This window comes from Cucurbita pepo, chromosome LG16 (assembly GCF_002806865.2).
Source record: "Cucurbita pepo subsp. pepo cultivar mu-cu-16 chromosome LG16, ASM280686v2, whole genome shotgun sequence".
Lineage (NCBI taxonomy): Eukaryota > Viridiplantae > Streptophyta > Magnoliopsida > Cucurbitales > Cucurbitaceae > Cucurbita > Cucurbita pepo.
This window is the reverse complement of record NC_036653.1, coordinates 8,002,051-8,021,844: the sequence shown is the minus strand read 5'-3', so window position 1 is coordinate 8,021,844 and position 19,794 is coordinate 8,002,051. Positions and strand designations below refer to the sequence as shown.

At 37.7% G+C, this 19,794-nt stretch overlaps 4 protein-coding genes across 6 annotated transcripts in view; 2 read left to right on the top strand and 2 right to left on the bottom strand.

The window, feature by feature from the left end:
- Positions 1-787: 787 nt before the first annotated feature.
- Positions 788-4,620, bottom strand: LOC111776972 (dr1-associated corepressor-like). Of its 2 annotated transcripts, XM_023656402.1 has the most exons (8): positions 4,510-4,620; positions 4,309-4,373; positions 2,928-2,988; positions 2,726-2,798; positions 2,250-2,343; positions 1,818-1,931; positions 1,665-1,725; positions 788-1,515 (listed from the first exon to the last, which is right to left on the bottom strand). In XM_023656402.1, the coding sequence occupies exons 4-8, from the start codon at positions 2,778-2,780 to the stop codon at positions 1,048-1,050; spliced, it is 792 nt and encodes a 263-aa protein (XP_023512170.1). In that variant the 5' UTR covers positions 2,781-2,798; positions 2,928-2,988; positions 4,309-4,373; positions 4,510-4,620; the 3' UTR covers positions 788-1,047. The 2 variants fall into 2 exon arrangements, with proteins under 2 accessions (XP_023512170.1, XP_023512169.1); XM_023656401.1 differs by lacking the exon at positions 2,928-2,988.
- Positions 4,621-6,106: 1,486 nt separating this feature from the next.
- LOC111777001 (fasciclin-like arabinogalactan protein 17) lies at positions 6,107-10,050 on the top strand. The gene is made up of 3 exons (XM_023656435.1): positions 6,107-7,544; positions 8,778-8,884; positions 9,702-10,050. Exons 1-2 carry the CDS (start codon positions 6,224-6,226, stop codon positions 8,849-8,851), a joined length of 1,395 nt encoding a protein of 464 aa, XP_023512203.1. The 5' UTR covers positions 6,107-6,223; the 3' UTR covers positions 8,852-8,884; positions 9,702-10,050.
- A 1,063-nt stretch (positions 10,051-11,113) lies between these two features.
- On the bottom strand, positions 11,114-13,541 carry LOC111777003 (replication factor C subunit 1-like; the record flags this gene model as incomplete). The annotated part of the gene is given in 6 exon segments (XM_023656439.1): positions 11,114-11,875; positions 11,936-12,028; positions 12,131-12,203; positions 12,792-12,916; positions 13,237-13,252; positions 13,359-13,541. Coding segments are annotated over 6 exon segments (417 nt in total). The 3' UTR covers positions 11,114-11,836.
- Positions 13,542-19,468: 5,927 nt separating this feature from the next.
- Positions 19,469-19,794, top strand: part of LOC111777002 (putative axial regulator YABBY 2) — a 3,141-nt gene continuing 2,815 nt past the window's right edge. The window contains exon 1 of one of the 2 annotated variants that reach the window (XM_023656437.1): positions 19,469-19,637. In XM_023656437.1, the coding sequence (XP_023512205.1) occupies positions 19,566-19,637 (72 nt within the window). In that variant the 5' untranslated portion in view covers positions 19,469-19,565. The remainder of the gene's footprint in view (positions 19,638-19,794) is intronic. The other variant, XM_023656436.1, reaches the window with a different exon arrangement.

The following is a 19,794-nucleotide window of genomic DNA, read 5'->3' as shown; positions in this document are numbered from 1 at the left end:
CACATTTTCAACATTTTAAAATTTACTTATTTACTAAACAAATTAATAGGTTACATTATATTGGACATCATATTTAATTTTAGTAAATCAACTATTAAAAACAAAGTTTTGAAATCTCTACTATAATTTTTAAAATTTAGGATTAAATAGGCAAAAAAAAAAAAAAACATTTAAAGGCTAAACTTATAATTTAGTCATATAAAATATCGTGAGTTTTAAACAATTACAAGTCAATTTGAACATAATTTAGATGTTAGGGCACGTCGTTAATTAAGAGATTAAAAGTATGAATTCTAATGTGCGGAGTTTTATTCATACCAATATATATACCTATAATGTGAACTAAAAGGCAATAATAATCCAATCTATTAATTGTCAATTGTCAATGCAATAATAGGTCGTGTTAAAGCAACTTAAACATCTTTTTAGAAGTAGTAATATAACAACCCACCGCTAGCCGATATTGTCTACTTTAACCCGTTATATACCGTTGTCAGCCTGATGGTTATAAAACGAGTATTAGAGGCAGACACCAAACACTGGCCCCAAGGAAGGTAGAGTGAATTGTGAGATCTCATATCAGTTGGAGGAATGAAACATTTCTTATAAGGGTATAAAAATTTCTCCGTAGTAGATGCATTTTAAAATCATGAGGCTCACAGCGATACGTAACGGGTCAAAACAGGTAGCTAAGCTATCTATTCACCTGCAACTTAATATTTTTAAAAATATTTATTTAAAGCTCTCTAAGAAATTATTTGAAGAAGAACGTCCTTACGAGCGTAAATGCACGTCGAAATGAAAAATTAAATTAAGTCAAACAAGTGATAGTCATTGGTGGGTGACTTTCCTTGCTGCTTTTCCAAGCATGCACACAACACTCCCAGAAGAACCTACCAGACTTTGATTCCAGAAAAAGCTCTACAATCAACTCAACTATACATTTTCTTCTGGAACAACAACACTATCCTGCACCTACCTCAACTATTTCATTAGCGGCAAAAGAATCAAATTGCTCATCCATAGAAAAAGAGGATCCTTATATAACTAACCTTCTTCGTCATAATCTTCCTCATCATCTATACTCTTATTCAAATTCGCTAGTTGAATTGGATCGATAACCATCTTTTCCATTTCAGCCACTGACCAACCAGGATACTCGTCGTGTTTCGAGTCAGTCAGGGGCTTTACTGGTGAACCTGTAGAAGCAGCCACTGGAGTTGAAGTTGAGTCCCCATCTTCGTCCAAGTTTACGTTCAAGTCGAAGTTTCGGACTGATGGTTCTACAGCTTTGTCAATAGGAATATTGTCGTTCTCCATTCGAGCTTCTGCTACACCGTTGTCCGGCATAGTTTTTTCGAGGTTGTTGCCAGGATGACTAGGAATTTCCAAATCTTCTTCAAAGTTATCAGAATGTATGGCTGTATCCTTCTCCGAATGCCTACTACTACGCCCACGACCTCTACCTCTGCCTCTACCCCTTCCTCGGCCACTAATGTTGTGACCAGCCTCTGTCTGCAACAGGGGTATACCGCAATGAAATGAGCACAATCTCATAATTGCTATATGGGTTTTGTTTATCCAAAGTACAAGATACATGAATACGTGTTTTGTTTTTCCGAAGTACAAGATACACAAATATGTGTTTTGAAAATAATTCTTACCGTCTTACTCCTTTTGGACTCTTCTTCACTATCATTACCACCATCTTCATCTTCAACTTTCCTGGACCAAAAAGAAAAAAACCACAAATACTATCAAGGATGAATACCTCACATATCACTACACCCAACTAGAGAGACATTTATTTTCCAAACCTTCGTTTCGAAATACAACGGTCCTCCGCAGCATCAGAGGCACCTAAATCAGGGACCTTGCCAACAACATCCCTCAAGAAATCAAAAACATTAAACGTCTGTATGCATTGTTTTCTGTCAATTCAATGAATGTGTGAGAAAGTAATGTGGTAGGCAACAGCAGAGGTAAAACTATAAAATTTAACTATTTTTTCCTTCATGGCACTTAGACTGAGACGAAATAAAAGAAGAAACTCATTTCATTTTTCTCAACAATAAGACTAGATCAATAGTTGGAGGCTGGAGCCTAGAGGCTTGAAAGAACCGTAAATGGCTTTCTATTGAACATCAATATAGCATAATCGAGAAGTGGTAGACTGATAGTTGAGTTAAGTACGTCCTATTTACAAAATCTCGGAATGTCCAAAATTCAATAATTGAGAGTTTACTAACAAGTGCAAAGAGTTCATTGTCTTAGCCCCCCTCTTCAGAGTAATCTCATATGTCCTGTCACATAAATCTTGTAAAAATAGTTCCAGAGCTTTTGCTGCAAAAACAACAGAATAATCAACATACTAGAGCACATTCTAGAAACAACATTTTGGAGAAGAAACAAAAACAACCCAGCCCCCAATTGTGTATGTTTATGATAGGAAGGGTAATTAGGGAGATTGAACTGCTTTCAATTAGTAGCTTGGCATGAAGAATATATGGGAGGAGATCATGCAAAGACATCATTATCTTTTTGGGTAAGGACCAATCGTGAGAAGAGTTTTCAGCCCTCTCAAACGGCTTGATATCCTGTATGGTGATCTTCACCAATTTTCTTATTTCACATTTGAATATATTCTAGAATACCTAGCATAATCCTAAGCAAGTAACAATCTCCAACTAGGGAATTATCACATTATTTGGTAGTTGGTACTTACAGACTAAAAGTGGGACTGCCATAGCAATCTTCCCTACGTCTTCATCAGCCTGCATAATCTTCTTAATCCGAGCCTGTAAATGTTACAGAATACTCAGGTTATCAATGCTATAGAGGGACGACCAGCAAGCAGTCGCTGAGATATAGAGTAGACAACTATTTTGTTGATATATCAAAAATCAAATAAGACAGAGAGTTCCAACTTCAACACAAAATCAAGAGACACCCTGAAGAACCATCACAAATCCACAGACAAGGATCATTCTGCATAAGGAACACAAGAAAACTCACTGGAGGCGACAGGAAAAATGAATAGAAATTATTTGTATTGACTTTCATAATCAAAGATCACAACAAGGTTCAAATAGTTAAAGAATAAAAAACAACCATGAAGCTAATTCAAATGTGATAAAAGAACACATCTGATTGTCGAGACCATAAATCAACTAATGTGTTGGCGTGATGCTACATTGGCATGGAACTTGGTGTCTCACAAGGAGAGTGAAAACTAACCAAACAGATGCACAAGAATTCTTTAGGTAGTGCAAATCAAGCGTGTTCGTGTGTCGCTTATTTTTCCGAGAAGGGATGTTAGGATTGGACCCTGATCCTTCCAGCAGGGTTCCCTGTCATTCCTATGTTCACATTTTATCTTTCCTCCTGCTTTGACGGCTGCTCTTGAGGCTTCAGTTGTTTTCTTTTTCTTTTTTTTTCCTTTTATGGAAAGCTAAAATTCCAAATATGATTAAGGTGGGAGAGTTAATTTCTTGGATCATGTTCAAAGATATTTCCATTCATTTTGCTCCTGTAATGGTGCATTCTCTGCAGGAGGCAGGAGTTTCTGAATCCTTCATTACGGGGTTTTCTGTTCACAAGCTACCTTTAGGATCATAGGAGGCACTCAATAACAAGTTTTGTCACTTGTTCAAAAAATTGTTCAAACAAACACTTCCAAACATCTTGTCGAGTTAAGGGTTATTTGAAAAAACAACGATCTCAAAGATTCTGAAAAGATAAATGAATAAGCAAATAACACCATAAAGTCAAGCTGTAAAACCTATATGGTACATCTTCCATAGGCATAATTCCTCCAACAAACTATGCCCGTTTTGCAATAGATTTTATGGAGAAATTTCACATTCAAGTTGTTCTCCGTGTTCATTACCTTCAATAAAACTATTTCTCAAAGCAACAAACGCATTAAAGCGACGCCACTGTACATATTTTGACTACTGGAACAGTGCGTAGAGTAAAATGTTTAAGTGGCATCATCTTTAGGAGAAAAAAAAAAAAGAATAAATAAACAAAACTGCTTCCATCACATATGAGACATGATGACCTAATTAACACTTCATCCTCAACAAGAGAACATACAATAACATGTCGGAACAAAAAGTCGAAATCCCAACCCCACCATGGCCGAAAATGGAAACTGTAGCTACCATACATTTCGACGGCCCAATTAAAAAGACAATACACAAACAGTGGCACTCAAGACAAATAATCAAATCAGTATGAGATAAATAGCGCGAAAAAATAAAAAAGAAAGACAGTCGGAAAAAGCAACAGAAAAAGAGAGCTCACAGCTGGAAAACGGGTATCGAGCTTCTTCTTCATGATGTTGAAGAACTTCAAGAACCAAAACGCCACTGGAAGATAGGAAAGAACGACAAAAGGAACACAAAAATGAGTAGAATGCGAGGAAGGTTAGTGGAACCCTACAAAGCACGGAGGAGGAGAAGAAGAAAAAGAAACCCTAGCCTCGGAAGCAAAGAAACACGACACCTTAGCCAGCAAGAGAGACGCACGGCAGCGCCACAGCCAGAGCTCTGAGGTTGAAACAGGGAAGCAAAGCGAAAACTGACGAGGGAAAAAACACACAATTTTTGTGCTCTGAGCGGGTAAATTTTTTCCTTCTATAATATGAATAAATAAAGATTTAAATCTCTTTAATATGTTTAATTTTAATTTTATTATATTTTGGTGTCAGGACTCTCCAAACCATATTATTAACATAAATTTGGACTTATATTTTTAGATGGCTTTATATCCTATAGGCTGCCAAATAATTGGTCACTAACATTTTAAAATATAATTTATATTCATAACTGTCTATGGCTTCCCCTCAATATCTATATTTATATCTATATATATATATATTATATATATACGAAAAAAAAATATTTGAAAACTTTAATCTCCATAAAAAATAAATGATTTATTTTAGACTAGAGTTAATGATTTGATGTTATTAGGAAGAGAAAAATTGAAATGGGATTGAAATCATAAAGAAATTTATGTTTTTTTAATGAAGAATCGTGACTTTGAGTCGAGTTTTTTTAACCATATGACAAAAAATTTAAGTCTTAATGTTTTTTTTTTTTTTTTTAAGGTTGGAGATAGGAATAAGAACAAAACAAAATTTAAACAAATAAGAAGGTATGATACGGGTAGTATTGGTCCATCCAAAATTTTACTTTTTAAATTCAAGAGCGAGAGAGATATGAACTTGAAACTCGTAAATCTATTTAACACAAAAATGTTAAAAATTTAATTAGACAACAAGAAAATGTTTATATGATAATAATAAGTGAGTTGACGTTAAAAGCGAGATTTTTTGTCACACGAAAATTATATAGCTATCAAATATGACATTTATTGCATCATTAAAAATTTATATTAAAATTAAGCGTATAAAAATATAATAAATTAAATATTTATAAATGATTTATATATTCATTATTTAATATATAATTTGATGTGTATTCTAATTTTATTTTTGTCTTTCATTTTTTTATTTATATTTGCTTTATCTCAAATTTCATATTACAGTTTTATATTTCTTAAAAAATAAAACATTTGAATTTTTAATAAAATGTAAAAAATAAAACCATCTGAGTTTGGTTAACTAAACAATCTTATTTATTAATTGACAGATATTGAACGTTTCATATATGAACTTTGTATGATTTTAGCTTATGAATAAATATAAATTTATTAAATTAAAATAAAGATTTAACCGTTAAATTTAACTCGAAGGTTAATTAACCTTTGAGTCGTAAGAGGTGGTAAAATTTTGAGCGGGTAAAATTTTGTAGAAGTCAACCAAGTTGTAGCAAATGAGGAAAGGAGTCAAAACACCCGCCAATAGAAAAAGTTGTTCCCTCCAGCTGCCTTGTTGCCCGCTTTGATAACATGCCACGTGAACCTTCCACGATCTGCTGCTGCCGATTTTACTGCTTCCACGCGCCTCAACGAATCCAAGAGAGCCACGTGTAAAATGGTCGACGACGCTTGATTGACACACTCGGAGTTAATGGAACAGTTGCATTAAATAAAAGGGACAAAATAGTAAATAAGAAAGAAACAAACACGAACCATCACAACTTTTAGCTCACGTACAGCTTCACAATTCACACACAGTCTCTCTCCTCTTCTTTCTCTCTCTCTCTTCTAAAGTTTCCACCGGCGCCTGAGTTCACCGCATTATCCGGCCTCCATGGATTCCCCCATCCATGGCGCCTTGAAGCTCTTATTTACGGTATTTTGTATGGTATCTGTGGTTGTTGTGGCGGTTGCATCGCCGGAAAGTTCCGCTTCTAGATCGTCGTCTCCGGCCATGTCCGGCCAGATCAACTCGAATTCCATCCTCGTTGCTCTACTGGATTCTCATTATACGGAGCTGGCGGAATTAGTTGAGAAGGCTATGCTATTGCAGACCCTAGAAGATGCCGTCGGCAACCACAATATAACCATTTTCGCCCCTAAAAATGAAGCTCTGGAGCGCGATCTAGACCCTGAGTTCAAGCGGTTCCTTCTTGAGCCGGGGAACTTGAAGTCGCTCCAGACCTTGTTGATGTTCCATGTGATTCCGACTCGGATCGGATCGAATGATTGGCCGGCTCATTCCAAGTCCGCACGGCAATCCACGCTTTCCAAGCATGTTCTTCATCTTGCCGGCCATCATTCCGGGGAGAAGACCGTCGATCTCGCCAATGTGGTTCATCCGGATGCTATTACCCGACCAGACGGCGTGATTCACGGGATTGAACGATTGCTAATCCCTCAGTCCGTGCAGGACGATTTCAATCGCAGGCGAAATCTTCAGGTTATAAGCGCCGTGAAACCAGAGGGAGCGCCTGAAGTAGATCCGAGAACTCACCGGCTAAAGAAACCGGCTCCACCTGCCGAAGCCGGTTCCCCGCCTGCTCTCCCTATATACGACGCGCTGGCTCCAGGACCTAGTTTGGCTCCGGCTCCGGCGCCAGGACCTGGCGGAGCTCATCGCCACTTCAACGGCGAGAGGCAAGTCAAGGATTTCATCCAAACTCTGCTACACTATGGTGGATACAATGAAATGGCGGACATTCTGGTTAACCTAACATCGCTAGCGACTGAAATGGGGCGACTGGTATCGGAAGGTTATGTGCTCACTGTTCTGGCTCCAAACGATGAAGCCATGGCTAAACTAACTACAGACCAGCTAAGCGAGCCAGGGGCACCGGAGCAGATTATGTACTATCATTTAATACCCGAGTATCAGACGGAGGAGAGTATGTACAACGCTGTTAGGAGGTTCGGGAAGGTGCGATACGACACATTGAGGTTGCCGCATAAAGTGGTGGCTCAAGAGGCCGATGGGTCGGTCAAGTTCGGCAATGGAGATGGATCGGCGTACTTGTTTGATCCTGATATTTACACGGATGGACGGATCTCGGTGCAGGGCATTGACGGGGTATTATTCCCGCCGGAGGAGATTGAGGCCAAGAACGCACCAAAGGCAGTTCAACCCACCAAGGTCGTGGCCAAGCCCCGCAGAGGTAACGATTTTTGTTAAATTTTAAGTGCACTTTTTCCACATTGCTTTGATTAATTCCTCTGATTGGTATAAGTTAACGCATGATTGATGTATGGAGAGCATTCAATTCTAGAAAACCTTTCAAGAAATTCAAAATCATCGATGCCAATTAAGATCATATCCTCGTGATTTCACTCATCGAGATGAAACCACTATTGTCATAATCCATTCTATTAGACGTTTTCATTCCAAACATCGAAGAATGAGCTGATTGTAACCCCTCAGCTAATTGAATAGAATCGATTAGTTAGACATATAGGTGCGTGTGTTAGACTAGATTGGGTGGAGCCTTGATGTGCACTAAAAGTTACTCTTTGCGGTTGCTTCAAAGCATTGTCTCGTGGATTACAAGGAGGTGAAAATGAAACGTGGGGGGTTTCTAGAGACGTCTCCATGGGGATACTTACCTTTGCAGAGAGGAGGGATTAACAAGATTTTGACATATGGCTGTCTTGTTAGGGTTGTTGTGTATGGCCATTCGGGAATCAAATGATAATCTGGAGCAGGGTGGAGAGGTAGTTTCAAAGTTCAGGGCAGTTAAGATTTCTATAGCCCAAGAATTCGGCCAGTGTGAAGTGAGATCATATATCTTTAAGGATGTTAGAAAATGGCTAAATCGTTAATTTTGATACTGCCAATTGATTTCCTAGGAACTTCACTAAAACTTAATATCTTCTTGCTACAGACTCGAAACCGCCCAAATCCACCGGTTTTCTATGCTAGACTGTACCCTGTGTTCTAGTAATAACTCAAACCCACCACTGGTAGATATGGTCTGCTTTGGCGTCAGTCTCACGATTTTAAAATCCGTCTATTTGGGAGAGGTTTCCACACCATATAAGGAATGTTTCGTTGTCTTCTCCAACCACGCGTCTATTAGGGAGAGGTTTTCATACCTTATAAGAAATGTTTCATTCTCCTCTCCTTTCCAATCAATGTGAGATCTCACAATCTACCCCTTGGGGGCCTAGTGTCCTCGCTGACACACAACTTGGTGTCTGGCTCTGATATCATTTGTAACCGTCCAAACCTACCGCTAACAGATATTGTTTGTTTTGGCCCATTACGTATTGCAATAAACCTACCGCTAACTGATATTCATGCACAAGATTGGGTCACCTTTCCTGAATTGATTTTGTTAATTTAATAGTACTACTGGATAGTCTGCTTGAACTAAAAATTTCCAAAATGGCAGGGAAACTACTGGAAGTCACTTGCCGGATGTTGAGAACTTTTGGACAGGATTCTTCTTTCACAGCTTGTCACTGACGCTTGTGATGGTTGATTAAAGCGAAGAAAAAGGTTTGGATTTCCTCTCCTGTCTTTCTTATCGTTGTTATTATTCTCCATCGATTTGGGTCAGAATACATATAGGTTTAGGTTAATGCACGCCCACAGGATCAAAGAATTGTTTCCCATCTCAGTATAGGAAAATAGTTACACGTCAGATTATTAGTTCTTATGGATATTATATTGCAGTACCTCAACTATCCAATGCTTTATTTTATGTCCTTAAGCTTCACATAAAAAGTAAAAAACATTTTAATTATTACGGTTACTTTTTGATTAACCATTGAATACAAATTTAAATACATATTGGAATTTTCATAGGTTTTAAGAGACTGTCGAGTTTGAGAGTTCATAGGTAGTGTGAAAGGCTGTCGAGTTTGTGTCTTTAGGGACATCTGTTGATAGTGTCCTTTTGTAATTATTAGCTTCATGTTATTCTTTTGGGTTAGAGTCCATTCTCATAGGTAGCTGAGGACACCTTTAGAATGTTTGTGTTTTTTGAATGCCCTTATAAATTCTTTCATTTTTCTACATGGAAGCTCAGTTTCTTACCAAATAAAAAGAAACGAAACAAAAAAGGAATCATATTAAATGGACACATGATGTCCCTATTTTAAGTCTCCTAAATATTTTGTAGAATATAAATGGCACCTATTAGATTATCTTTTTAATGTAAAATTATAAAACTAAATCATATTATTTAGAAGTTTATATATTAATTGAATAAGTACGAAAGTTAATGATTAGGGCTTCCAATGGAAAAATTGCACGAATTCACACCATATTATTGTTAAGACTGTAGATAAGAAATTTACATCTGTTGATGCAGATGGTATCATACGCAGAGGAGGATCTGTAAGGAGGGACAACTCGACTTTGGTGGGCTGCTGGTAGGAGAAAAGGTCGTGGAGTATTTTTTATTTTATTTTTTAAATTCAATGTTTTGGAGTACATAATACAAATCTATTTTGTATACCTTATTCATTGTCCGTGGTGGAAGTGGGATCTGTAAGTTGAGTCTGGCCAAGATGTATGGGCAGGTAAACTTGCATGCTTCTAATCTGCCCCTGTCAATAATTTGAAATAAAATGTAATGTGGAGAACGAAAAGAAAAATTCTCTGTAATTTCAGTTTTATCAAGTCTCAATAAACCCGAAATTTCATTTGTTTTTATTTCACCAATGAAAATTTATCTCGTCTGTATTGTTGAGTTCCGATTGCTAAATGAGGCTAAGAGGATGGAACGGCAATGACTACTTTTTGATCGTGATGTGTTCTCTTTAAGTGTAAAGATTATACATCTTTCAGGTAAATAGAAGGTGGTCCGTATGGCAGAACATTTCTTAGTCTAACCACCGACAAAAAGGACAGCCTATATGCACTTAATATTGTTGCAAGAACACTCCATGAAGGATTCTTAGAGGTTGTAGGACTTTATGTTTGGAGATGCTTTCCTCCATCTAAAGGCTCAACTAGATTCTGTCTCTAAAAACTGGCCGAGTAGTTGGCTAACATTCTTGAAGATTAGTGAAGGTGGGCTATGAACAATAATGTATGTGTAAAGAGCAGAGCGCCTCTAATATTCCCGTTATTAAAAAATGGTAATAATAACTTCTCCGAAAACCAGTCTTGTCCGTCGGCTGACTCAACTCAACACATCAAATGGCGAAGACTTGGTCTCAGTTCTATTGCTAGCCAAAATGGTTGATACAAAAGCATGTTTCTGTTATACGTCAAAATGGCCCATGTAACATGTAGCATATACAAGGTTATGTATTCCTCTACCAGTTCAAACACATATATCAGCAAAATAATGCATGCATGGGGCGTAGAACATGATAACATTGTTGGATGATGGAAGTACCACATCGGCTAATTTAGGGAATGATCAATGGGTTTATAAATGAGAAATACTAACTCCATCTAACTCCATTGGTGTGAGGTCTTTTGGGAAAGCCCAAAGCAAAGCCAGAGAGCTTATGCTCAAAGTGGACAATATCATACCATGGTGGAGATCTGTGATTCTTAATACGGTATCAGAGCCATGCCCTAAACTTAGTCGTGCCAATAGATTGGTAAATCCTCAAATATCGAACAAAGAACTCCAAAAGAAAAAGGAGGAGCCCCTCCTCGAAGGCAGTAAAAAATGACTAAGACTCCAAAGGAGTCGAGCCTCGATTAAGGGGAGGCGCACTTTGTTCGAGGGGAGGTGTTGGATGATGGAAGTCCCACATCGGCTAATTTAGGGAATGATCATGAGTTTATAAGTGAGGAATACTAACTCCATTGGTGTGAGGGGCTAATTTGGAATGATCATAGTTTATAAGTGAGGAATACTAACACCAATGGTGTGAGGCCTTTTGGGGAAGCCCAAAGCAAAGCCATGAGAGCTTATGCTCAAAGTGGACAATATCATACCATTGTGGAGAGTTTCGTCTAACAAACATTACCAGAAGTTCTAGAAGCGTTTTATTTCATTTTCTCCTCTCTGTGGCAGATCCCGAACCTCGCCCACCTTTCTTCTTTGAATCCTGGGAACTAACTCCTCTTCCTCTGCCACCGAATTTCTTGGCGCTTGAATTTTCCACGCATTTCAATTCCAACTGCACTTGCATTCCAAACAAAATAGAAAATATAAAACCAATAGCAAGGACTTCATATTCCAATTGCAGTTTCTTATTCAAGCTTTGAAGGTCCAGTCGCAACTTCTCACCGTTTGTGGAGTCTTCTATAATTGCGACAAGGAATAATTGGCAACTAGAGAAGCAGGACTTGCCCAACAAGCGCAACTCATTCACTAACCGCTGACCTCGAAAAGACGGATCAAATCTTACCTGCACCCTTGTTGTCCAAAGAGTTCTAGAATCGCTGCAATTCGCTTCTTTGGGGCTTTTTTTCATTGCAGGAACTGTATCCCCATACGTGTCTTGCTTACTTCTTTGTATGCCTTTGTTAGAGCAGATTTCACAGAAGGGGAACGCCATCCAATAAATTCTTACGACCCTGTGATTAGGAGAATCGTCTGTAAGAAAACTATGCTAAAAAAACTGTAGATGTCAATACCTGAAATTTTGACAACTCAAGAACAGTATCAAAATCCTCCTGATTGATTGAATATAGACTCATAAACTCAACAACCATTTTAACTGCTTCATTCTGGCAATCATATCATTGGAAAAAATTATTAAGTAAATCACAGTGCCTCGAAGAATTTACCATTCGTATAACAAAAATCAGACGATTTAAATATAGTCTAACCTCAGGCAGCTTGCGCAGTGGCTCAGTCAACCTCTTTAGAAAAAGAGTAAGGTTCTCAGCTTGTAGGTGTTCCCTGTATAATTTTGTATACAAGTATTATAGCTTGCAACTAATGACACACATATCCATGTGAAAAGAGTGGGGTTAAGCAGCTTACACGTGTATTCGGGACACAAAATTTTAACAAGTTTTCAAATATGAACATGGACAAACCAGCTTAGATTTCAGAACATGCAAGAAGGCATATATTTGGGAATAATCTTAAGATGAAGAAGAACCCATAATGTAGAAAAACTTTTATAATGATAGGGGGATCTAGTGGGATGGGTCTCTCTCTCCTTTGCTTGAATTAAAAGCTTTTCTCCTGACCATTAGGATGATAGCAGAATCTGGAAACATTAAAAATCTAGTCTATCTTATGGAGAAGTCTAAATAATGAACTACTAAGCCATTGGAAATGTAGATCTTTTTAATAAAAAATAGAAGGAAACAATATGTTCGAAGAAAAAGAAAGGCAAATAGGAATATCCATACAGGAAGTAGGAATTGTAGATATTTAATTCAGAAGGTTCCTGAAACTTTGCAACAGTAGGAATATCCATACAGGAAGTATATCATGCTACAACAATGGAAAAAACAAATACAGCACATTACAAATTACCTCCATGAACAGGACTCGCGAGAAGCAAGAATGTGAACATGAAAGTCCTCCAAAAGCCTCATATGTTTTCCAAATGTTGAATTTTTTTCCCAGCCATGCACCAAATCTATTAAATTACACTCTCCCTGCATGTACAAAACATAGTGAAGAGCTAATGACGACTAAAACAGGGGGCACGAATGCATTATCCAAAATAATATTTCTGCTCACAGGTAGAAGATTGTAATGCATACCAAATACATTAAAATAGTTTAATGATTCGCTCCTACTATAATAAAAAATTACAAGAAAAACTCTACTAGCCAAATTCAACCACCTCTCTAAGAACAGCTATTTTTTCATACCTCCAAAACGTATAATAATTACTCAATTTTCTGACTCATAAATAATTTAAACAAAAGAAGATTTCAAAACCTTAAAACTTGCATGTACAGAATTTCATCACCTGCTCCAGCGTTTCTCTTTGCCCATGCAATAATCAAGCTCTATCACATATAGATCAATATTGAATAGTAACGGTAGTTAAGAAAAGCATCGGATGCACAGAGGTGAAGTCCTGAAACTTACGGTATTACACAAGAAGCAATAGAACTACTCTTGAGAGAGTTGCTACTGTCGATGCCTTTGAATTTGTACATTGATTATATCCCCATCTGCAATAGAATCAGCTGCACAGGCAATCAAATCCATCCGTTTGACCCCATTGTCATCCTTACGAACAGAGCTTGGCCTATAATTAATATAATTTTCCTGCATGCAATTATAATGCTCAGATTCCTCCGCTTGAAAGGCCTGCCTGAATAACATGTTTTAAAAACCCTACGTTTGAAATAAGTATAAAGTGACGTCGCAAGTGGAAAGAATAAACTATAATTGAAAAATATAAACCATTCCAATGAAGTCGAAATTTGTCATGATCAGTCAAGAAACANAAAAAAAAAAAAAAAATTTAGAACTCATGACAATTTGAAAACGATGAGTTCAAAAACTCAATGAACACTTTTTTCTAATTGAAGAAGTTTGTTATAACTCCTTTGGATCGAGGTTCCTTTCTACCTTTTTTTTGTAAAATTTCATAAGACCAATGAGTCAAGCCTCCTGAAATCTCTGCATCTACAAGATGTCATCTCAACAAGACATCCCATTCTCAGCTTCCATTCCAGCAGTTACCATAAGAATCTCCAGGCATGTCTAAGAAATAAAGAATGCTGGTTATCTGATACTCTATCAAGAATCTAGCACAGAAACAATTCTCACCCTAATATGAGAAAGCCACTTTCGTCCAACTTTCTTGTTGAAGTAAGTTGTTGAAGTGACCAAATAACTTCAGATTTGGTGTCTCCTGCTCGGTAACAAGACTCCGCATCTAACTTTCCATCATGAGGTCTTTTGTCTCCAATATTCATCCTCCCTCATAACACCTCTAACATTTTAACGTCAAGGATTACCCAGAGGAGTTCCACCTGTAGCAATTCCAACATATCTAGCTGCTTTTACTCGTTCTGAAGTGCATCCTTTCTATCTACAATCCTTTCTATCTACAATCCTTTCTATCTACAAACCAGAATACCAAGAGTTTTTCTATTCTGAGTTTATCTTTCTTGCAGGATCAAGCCAAAAACTAGAGACAATTAATTAACATCAAGATTATGTGCTTTTTATGACACCTCATCAGAAATGAAGTCAAGACCAGGTATTAAATATAGCACCATTTTCCTTCAGAAACACCAGATACACCAAGTCATACAAGAACTATGGTTCCAGAAACAGATCAATAATCCATCCACATAACAAGGAGTTTTTATAAAATAAAGGACCAGCGAAATACGCAGCTAGAGAAACTAGAGATGAATCAAGAATATAATGATACTTGGAACATGCCATCTATACTGCTAAGAAGAGTAGGGTCAGAAGACACACTGTTTTTCCGGACTGTAGAGTTCAGCTGAAGCGGATTTCTCAAAATTGCTTGGAGCAGGCTTTGCATGCTTTGATGCATTGCCGCTGTCTTTATCGTGTGCTTTCATGAACCACTTTCTAATATCCGCTTGTTTATCGCATCATAATTTAAATAGTTAAGAAGACCGAAACAAGCATTATCAAGTGTGAGATGCGCAAACGCAAATCTCGATAAAAACCAAACTCAAAAGAACACCAGTCGAGGAGAGAAATATGCAAACGACTTCCTCCATTATTAAAGAAAGAATACAAGCGCAACAGCAATATCAGTTGAACCGAAAACTCTAACTAACTGTGAATGTTTGATTAATCCACCACACCTAAATGGTGTGAAAGTTATCTTATTTATAATCAAATAAATTACAAGGATATGGAAATAGTAATAAATGGAAATAACAATAAATGGAAAGATACCTATGGTAATAAGGAAAATATCTAATATTTGCCTTATAATAAAATATCAAATATAATATATACGCGAAAGTATAATTTATTACTAAATATCCTTAACACCCCACCGCAAGCTGAGCGTCGGATTTGAACGAACGTGAAGCTTGGATCTGAAAAATTCAAAGAGGTTGAGAAACACTTTTCGTGAAGATGTCAACAACCTGGTTCAGAGGAGGCGTAGAGAAACACTTTCTTGGCCATCGAAAATTGCAGAGGGATCGCCGCTCAGCGGCGATGCTGCCTTGGCTTCGACGAGAATATGTCTAACCCATAAACAGGGATTGTCGCTTAGCGACGATGCTACCTTGGCTCTGGTGAGAATATGTCTAACCCCAAGAAGTAGAAGGGGAAACCTAGAGCAAGGGACAAAGACAATGTTGAAGCCGGAAGAGTCGCCACATTGGGCGAAGGAGCCAATTTTGGCAAGAAGGGCAGCCGGAAGAGTCGCCACATTGGGGCGAAGGAGCCAATTTTGGCGAGAAGGGCGACAGCAACTTGGTTGGCGAAGATGCCAGTGCGGCGCCTAGATTCCAAAGGTGAATCTCTGCAAAAGGTCGATAGGCTTATCGAGATTCTGTATATTTCCGAAAGAAATGCTGATGAAGATCCTAAGATTAGGGTTTCTGTGAAGGATGAAGGATAAAGGAAAAATTGAGAAGAGAATGAAAGAGACTATGTTTGGAAAAGGTAAGGTTGTATGTACAGAGTATGGTGAAGGATGATTTGGAGGTCAATAGGGTGGAGCCGAAGAGTAATTAATCGGCTCCGCCTGCGGTAGCCATGAAGACTGCTCCTGCGGTGTCAAAGCCAGCAGGGGTGGTGGAGAAGAACAGTAGAAGATTTCAAAAGCCATTGAAAAGAAAGGATCCGGGTTGCTAAACCAAAATGGCTCTGATACCATGTGAATGTTTGATTAATCCACCACACCTAAATGGTGTGAAAGTTATCTTATTTATAATCAAATAAATTACAAGGATATGGAAATAGTAATAAATGGAAATAACAATAAATGGAAAGATACCTATGGTAATAAGGAAAATATCTAATATTTGCCTTATAATAAAATATCAAATATAATATATACGCGAAAGTATAATTTATTACTAAATATCCTTAACACTAACCATTATAGAGTGCACAAAAGGCAAGAAACGCCATTCTGCTGTCAACACCGATCAACCGAGCTCTGAAAGAAAGTTCGTCAAAATCATAATCATTAATTCTTGATGAGGAATGTATTAGACGTACATCGTATCCCGCTGATCGCAATCAAGTTACTCTAGTACGCTATAGTCGTCAACGAAATTAGCAAGGTGATAAAACATTCGTCCTCGATAAATGAGGAACAGTGAACTCGATATTTTCGCTTTTTTCCACAACCGGTTCGCAACCGAATACCGCGAGAGAAGTTTCCACCGCTCGTTTCGGTAATATGGAGAAGATCGAATCGGCATGGCAGTTTCTCACCGAATGAAAGCGATTAAAGAAACTAAAACGATGAAAATCAGATTCCGGTGAGTGATAAAGACATAAAGAAGTCGTATATACCTCTCGGTTCATCTTCGATCGCCGTCGACCTCCGTGCCTTGGAAGCGAGAAGGAGATCGCAATGGCTCCGAGTAATCTGGCGGGTAAAAGCCGAGTGTCGTCGTATAAAAGCATGATGCCACGTCATTTCTTTTCATTTTTTAAATTAATTTTTCTCTAAGGTTTGTATTTGGTTCATTTTAGTCTTTCCGTCACATTTTCCGTAAAATTATTAATAAAAAAAATTGATGTGACATATACAAATATATTTATTTATTTATTTTGATGTGACATTTTTCTTAAAAAATATAAATGAATAAAAGAACAAAAAATGTGAAAATTGACGTCAGCATAAAGAGTTACATTGCATGATTAGGAGACGACATGTCGGTTAAGCACCAAAAGGGTTTTGGAGAGATTTGATGCATGCACAAACGACAACTAGACAAGGTTCTATTGGTTGGGACGATGATTTATTACCTGAGAATTAAAATTAAAATAAGAAGAAAAAAAAAATAAAAATTGAGTTATTGGGAAACAGCTAAGAATGCGGTGAGTTTATATGACAAAAAGGGGAAGGGGAGGAAGATGTGTAGATGGATGGCGACCTTAGGTCAAACCAACGTCTCCGATGAGACAAGATGTGATTAGTGATGAAAAGGTTGAAACCATTCCTTTTGCTTCCTTCCATCATTTATGTATATTTTTCACAAAATTGTAACTTTTGTGGGGTACCATTTTTTATAACCAATAATATTTATGATCTTTTTTTTTTTTAAATAATATCTCCGAACAAATTTATTATTATTATTATTATTATTATTATTATTTTGTAGCCGAGAAGGTGTGAGATTCCGCGTTGGTTTGAGAGGGTAACAAGGTGTGAGATTCTACTAATGATGTGAAAACCACTCGTTAGTAGATGTGTTCTAAAATCATGAAATTGGTGACCATACGTAATGGCCCAAAACGGATAATATATGTGTGATATCTCATATTGTTTGTAGAGGGGAACAAAACATTTCTTATAGGGCATGGAAACCTCTCCCTAGTCGACGCGTTTTAAAACTGCGAGGCTGACGGTAATACGTAACGGGCCAAAACATACCATATCTGTTAAAAGTGGACTTGAGCTATTACATATGGAATCAAAGCCAAACACTAGGCAGTGTGTCAGCCACCCAACGTGGTGGATGGTAAAATCCCACATCGGTTGGAGAAGGGAACAAAAAATTCCTTATAAGGGCATGAAAACCTCTCCCTAGTAGACGCGTTTTAAAACAATGAGTCTGACGACGATATATAACTGGTCAAAACATACAATATTTGTTAAAAGTGAACTTGGGCTAATACATATGGAATCATAGTCAAATACTAGACAGTGTGCCAGCAACGACGCTGGCCCCCATGGTGTTGGTTTGTAAGATCTCACATCGGTTGGAGAGGGAAACAAAACAATCTTTATAAGGGCGTAGAAACCTCTCTCTAGTAGACCCGTTTTAAAACCATGAGGCTAACCACAATACGTAATTGGCCAAAACAGACAATATATTGTAAAAAGTGGACTTGAGCTATTACATATAGAATCAGAGTCAAAGACGCTGGCCTCTAGGGTGGTGGATGGTAAGATCCCACGTCGGTGGGGGAGGGAAACAAAAAAATCTTTATAAGGGTATAGAATCATGAGACTGACGATAATACGTAACAAGTCAAAACAGACAATATATACTAAGAGTAAAACTATAAATTTCTTACCATCCCGAAGGTGGTGGATGGTAAAATCCCACATCGGTTTGAGAGGGGAACAAAAAATTCCTTATAAGGGTATAGAAACCTTTCCTTGGTAGATGCGCTTTAAAACCGTGAGACTGACGGCGATACGTAACGAGCCAAACAGACAATATTTGTTAAAAGTGGAGTTGATGACGCTAGCCCCTAAGGTGGTGGATGGTAAGATCCCATATCGGTTGAAGAGGGGATAGAAAAATTCTAGGTGGTGGATGGTAAGACTGAGGATAATAAGTAACAGGTCAAAACAAAACGCATCTAGCTAGCAGCTAGCAGATATTGTCTCTTTGGGCTTTCCCTTTCGAGCTTCCACCAAAGCTTTAAAACGTGTCTGTTAGGGGAAGGTTTCCAGACACTTATAAGAGTGGTTTGTTCTCCTCCACAACTAATGTGAGACATCACAGTTACCCTAAAAAATGATCTCCACAACTAATGTGAGACATCACAGTTACCCTAAAAAATGATCTCCACAACTAATGTGAGACATTACCCTAAAAAATGATACCAACCAAAGGTAAATAATAATAGATTGGTGGAGGTTAAAGAACAGTTTTGGAAGCTGTGTCCCAGGAGCCATGAGGCGCGGGCGCGGGCGCACAGGGAGAGGCAGGCGATGGTAGACAACATTGGAGAATTAATAGGTCGCCCACTTCCTCCGCTACGGAAAGGCAAGCCAAAGAGGCGAAGATGGTGAAGAGAAAACGGCTGAGGGCAGAGGCCTCATTCCCATCCACTCAATCCTTCAATCATAGCGCACCCCACCACACCACACCGCACCCCACCCCACTTCCTCTCTCTCTCTCTCTCTCTCTCTCTCTCTCTCTCTCTGAATCAGAGTCGTCCCATCCTCATCTTAATAATACCCCTCATTCCCATTTCCTTCTCTCTACAAAAGCATCTTTCTCTCTTCCTTCCCATTTCTTCATCTTCTTCTTCTCATAAATCAAAAAAAAAAAATTAAAAAAAAAAATGAGATTTTTAGTTTCTTAAATAAAGGGTGTGTTCTTAATTCAGCCTTTACACATATATATATATACTCGCAAAGAAGAAATGTCACTGGAGATGATGGCAGCAGAACGTGTTTGTTATGTTCACTGCAACTTCTGCAATACCATTTTAGCGGTACAAAACCTTCACCTTTCTATATATATATATATATATATATGTGTGTGTTTTTGTTTTATGACTCTGTACAGTACTTTCGTTTTCAGCTGAAAAGACCAGCAAGTTTTTTTTTTTTTTTTTTTTTTTTTTTTTTTTTTTTTTTTTTTTTTTTTTT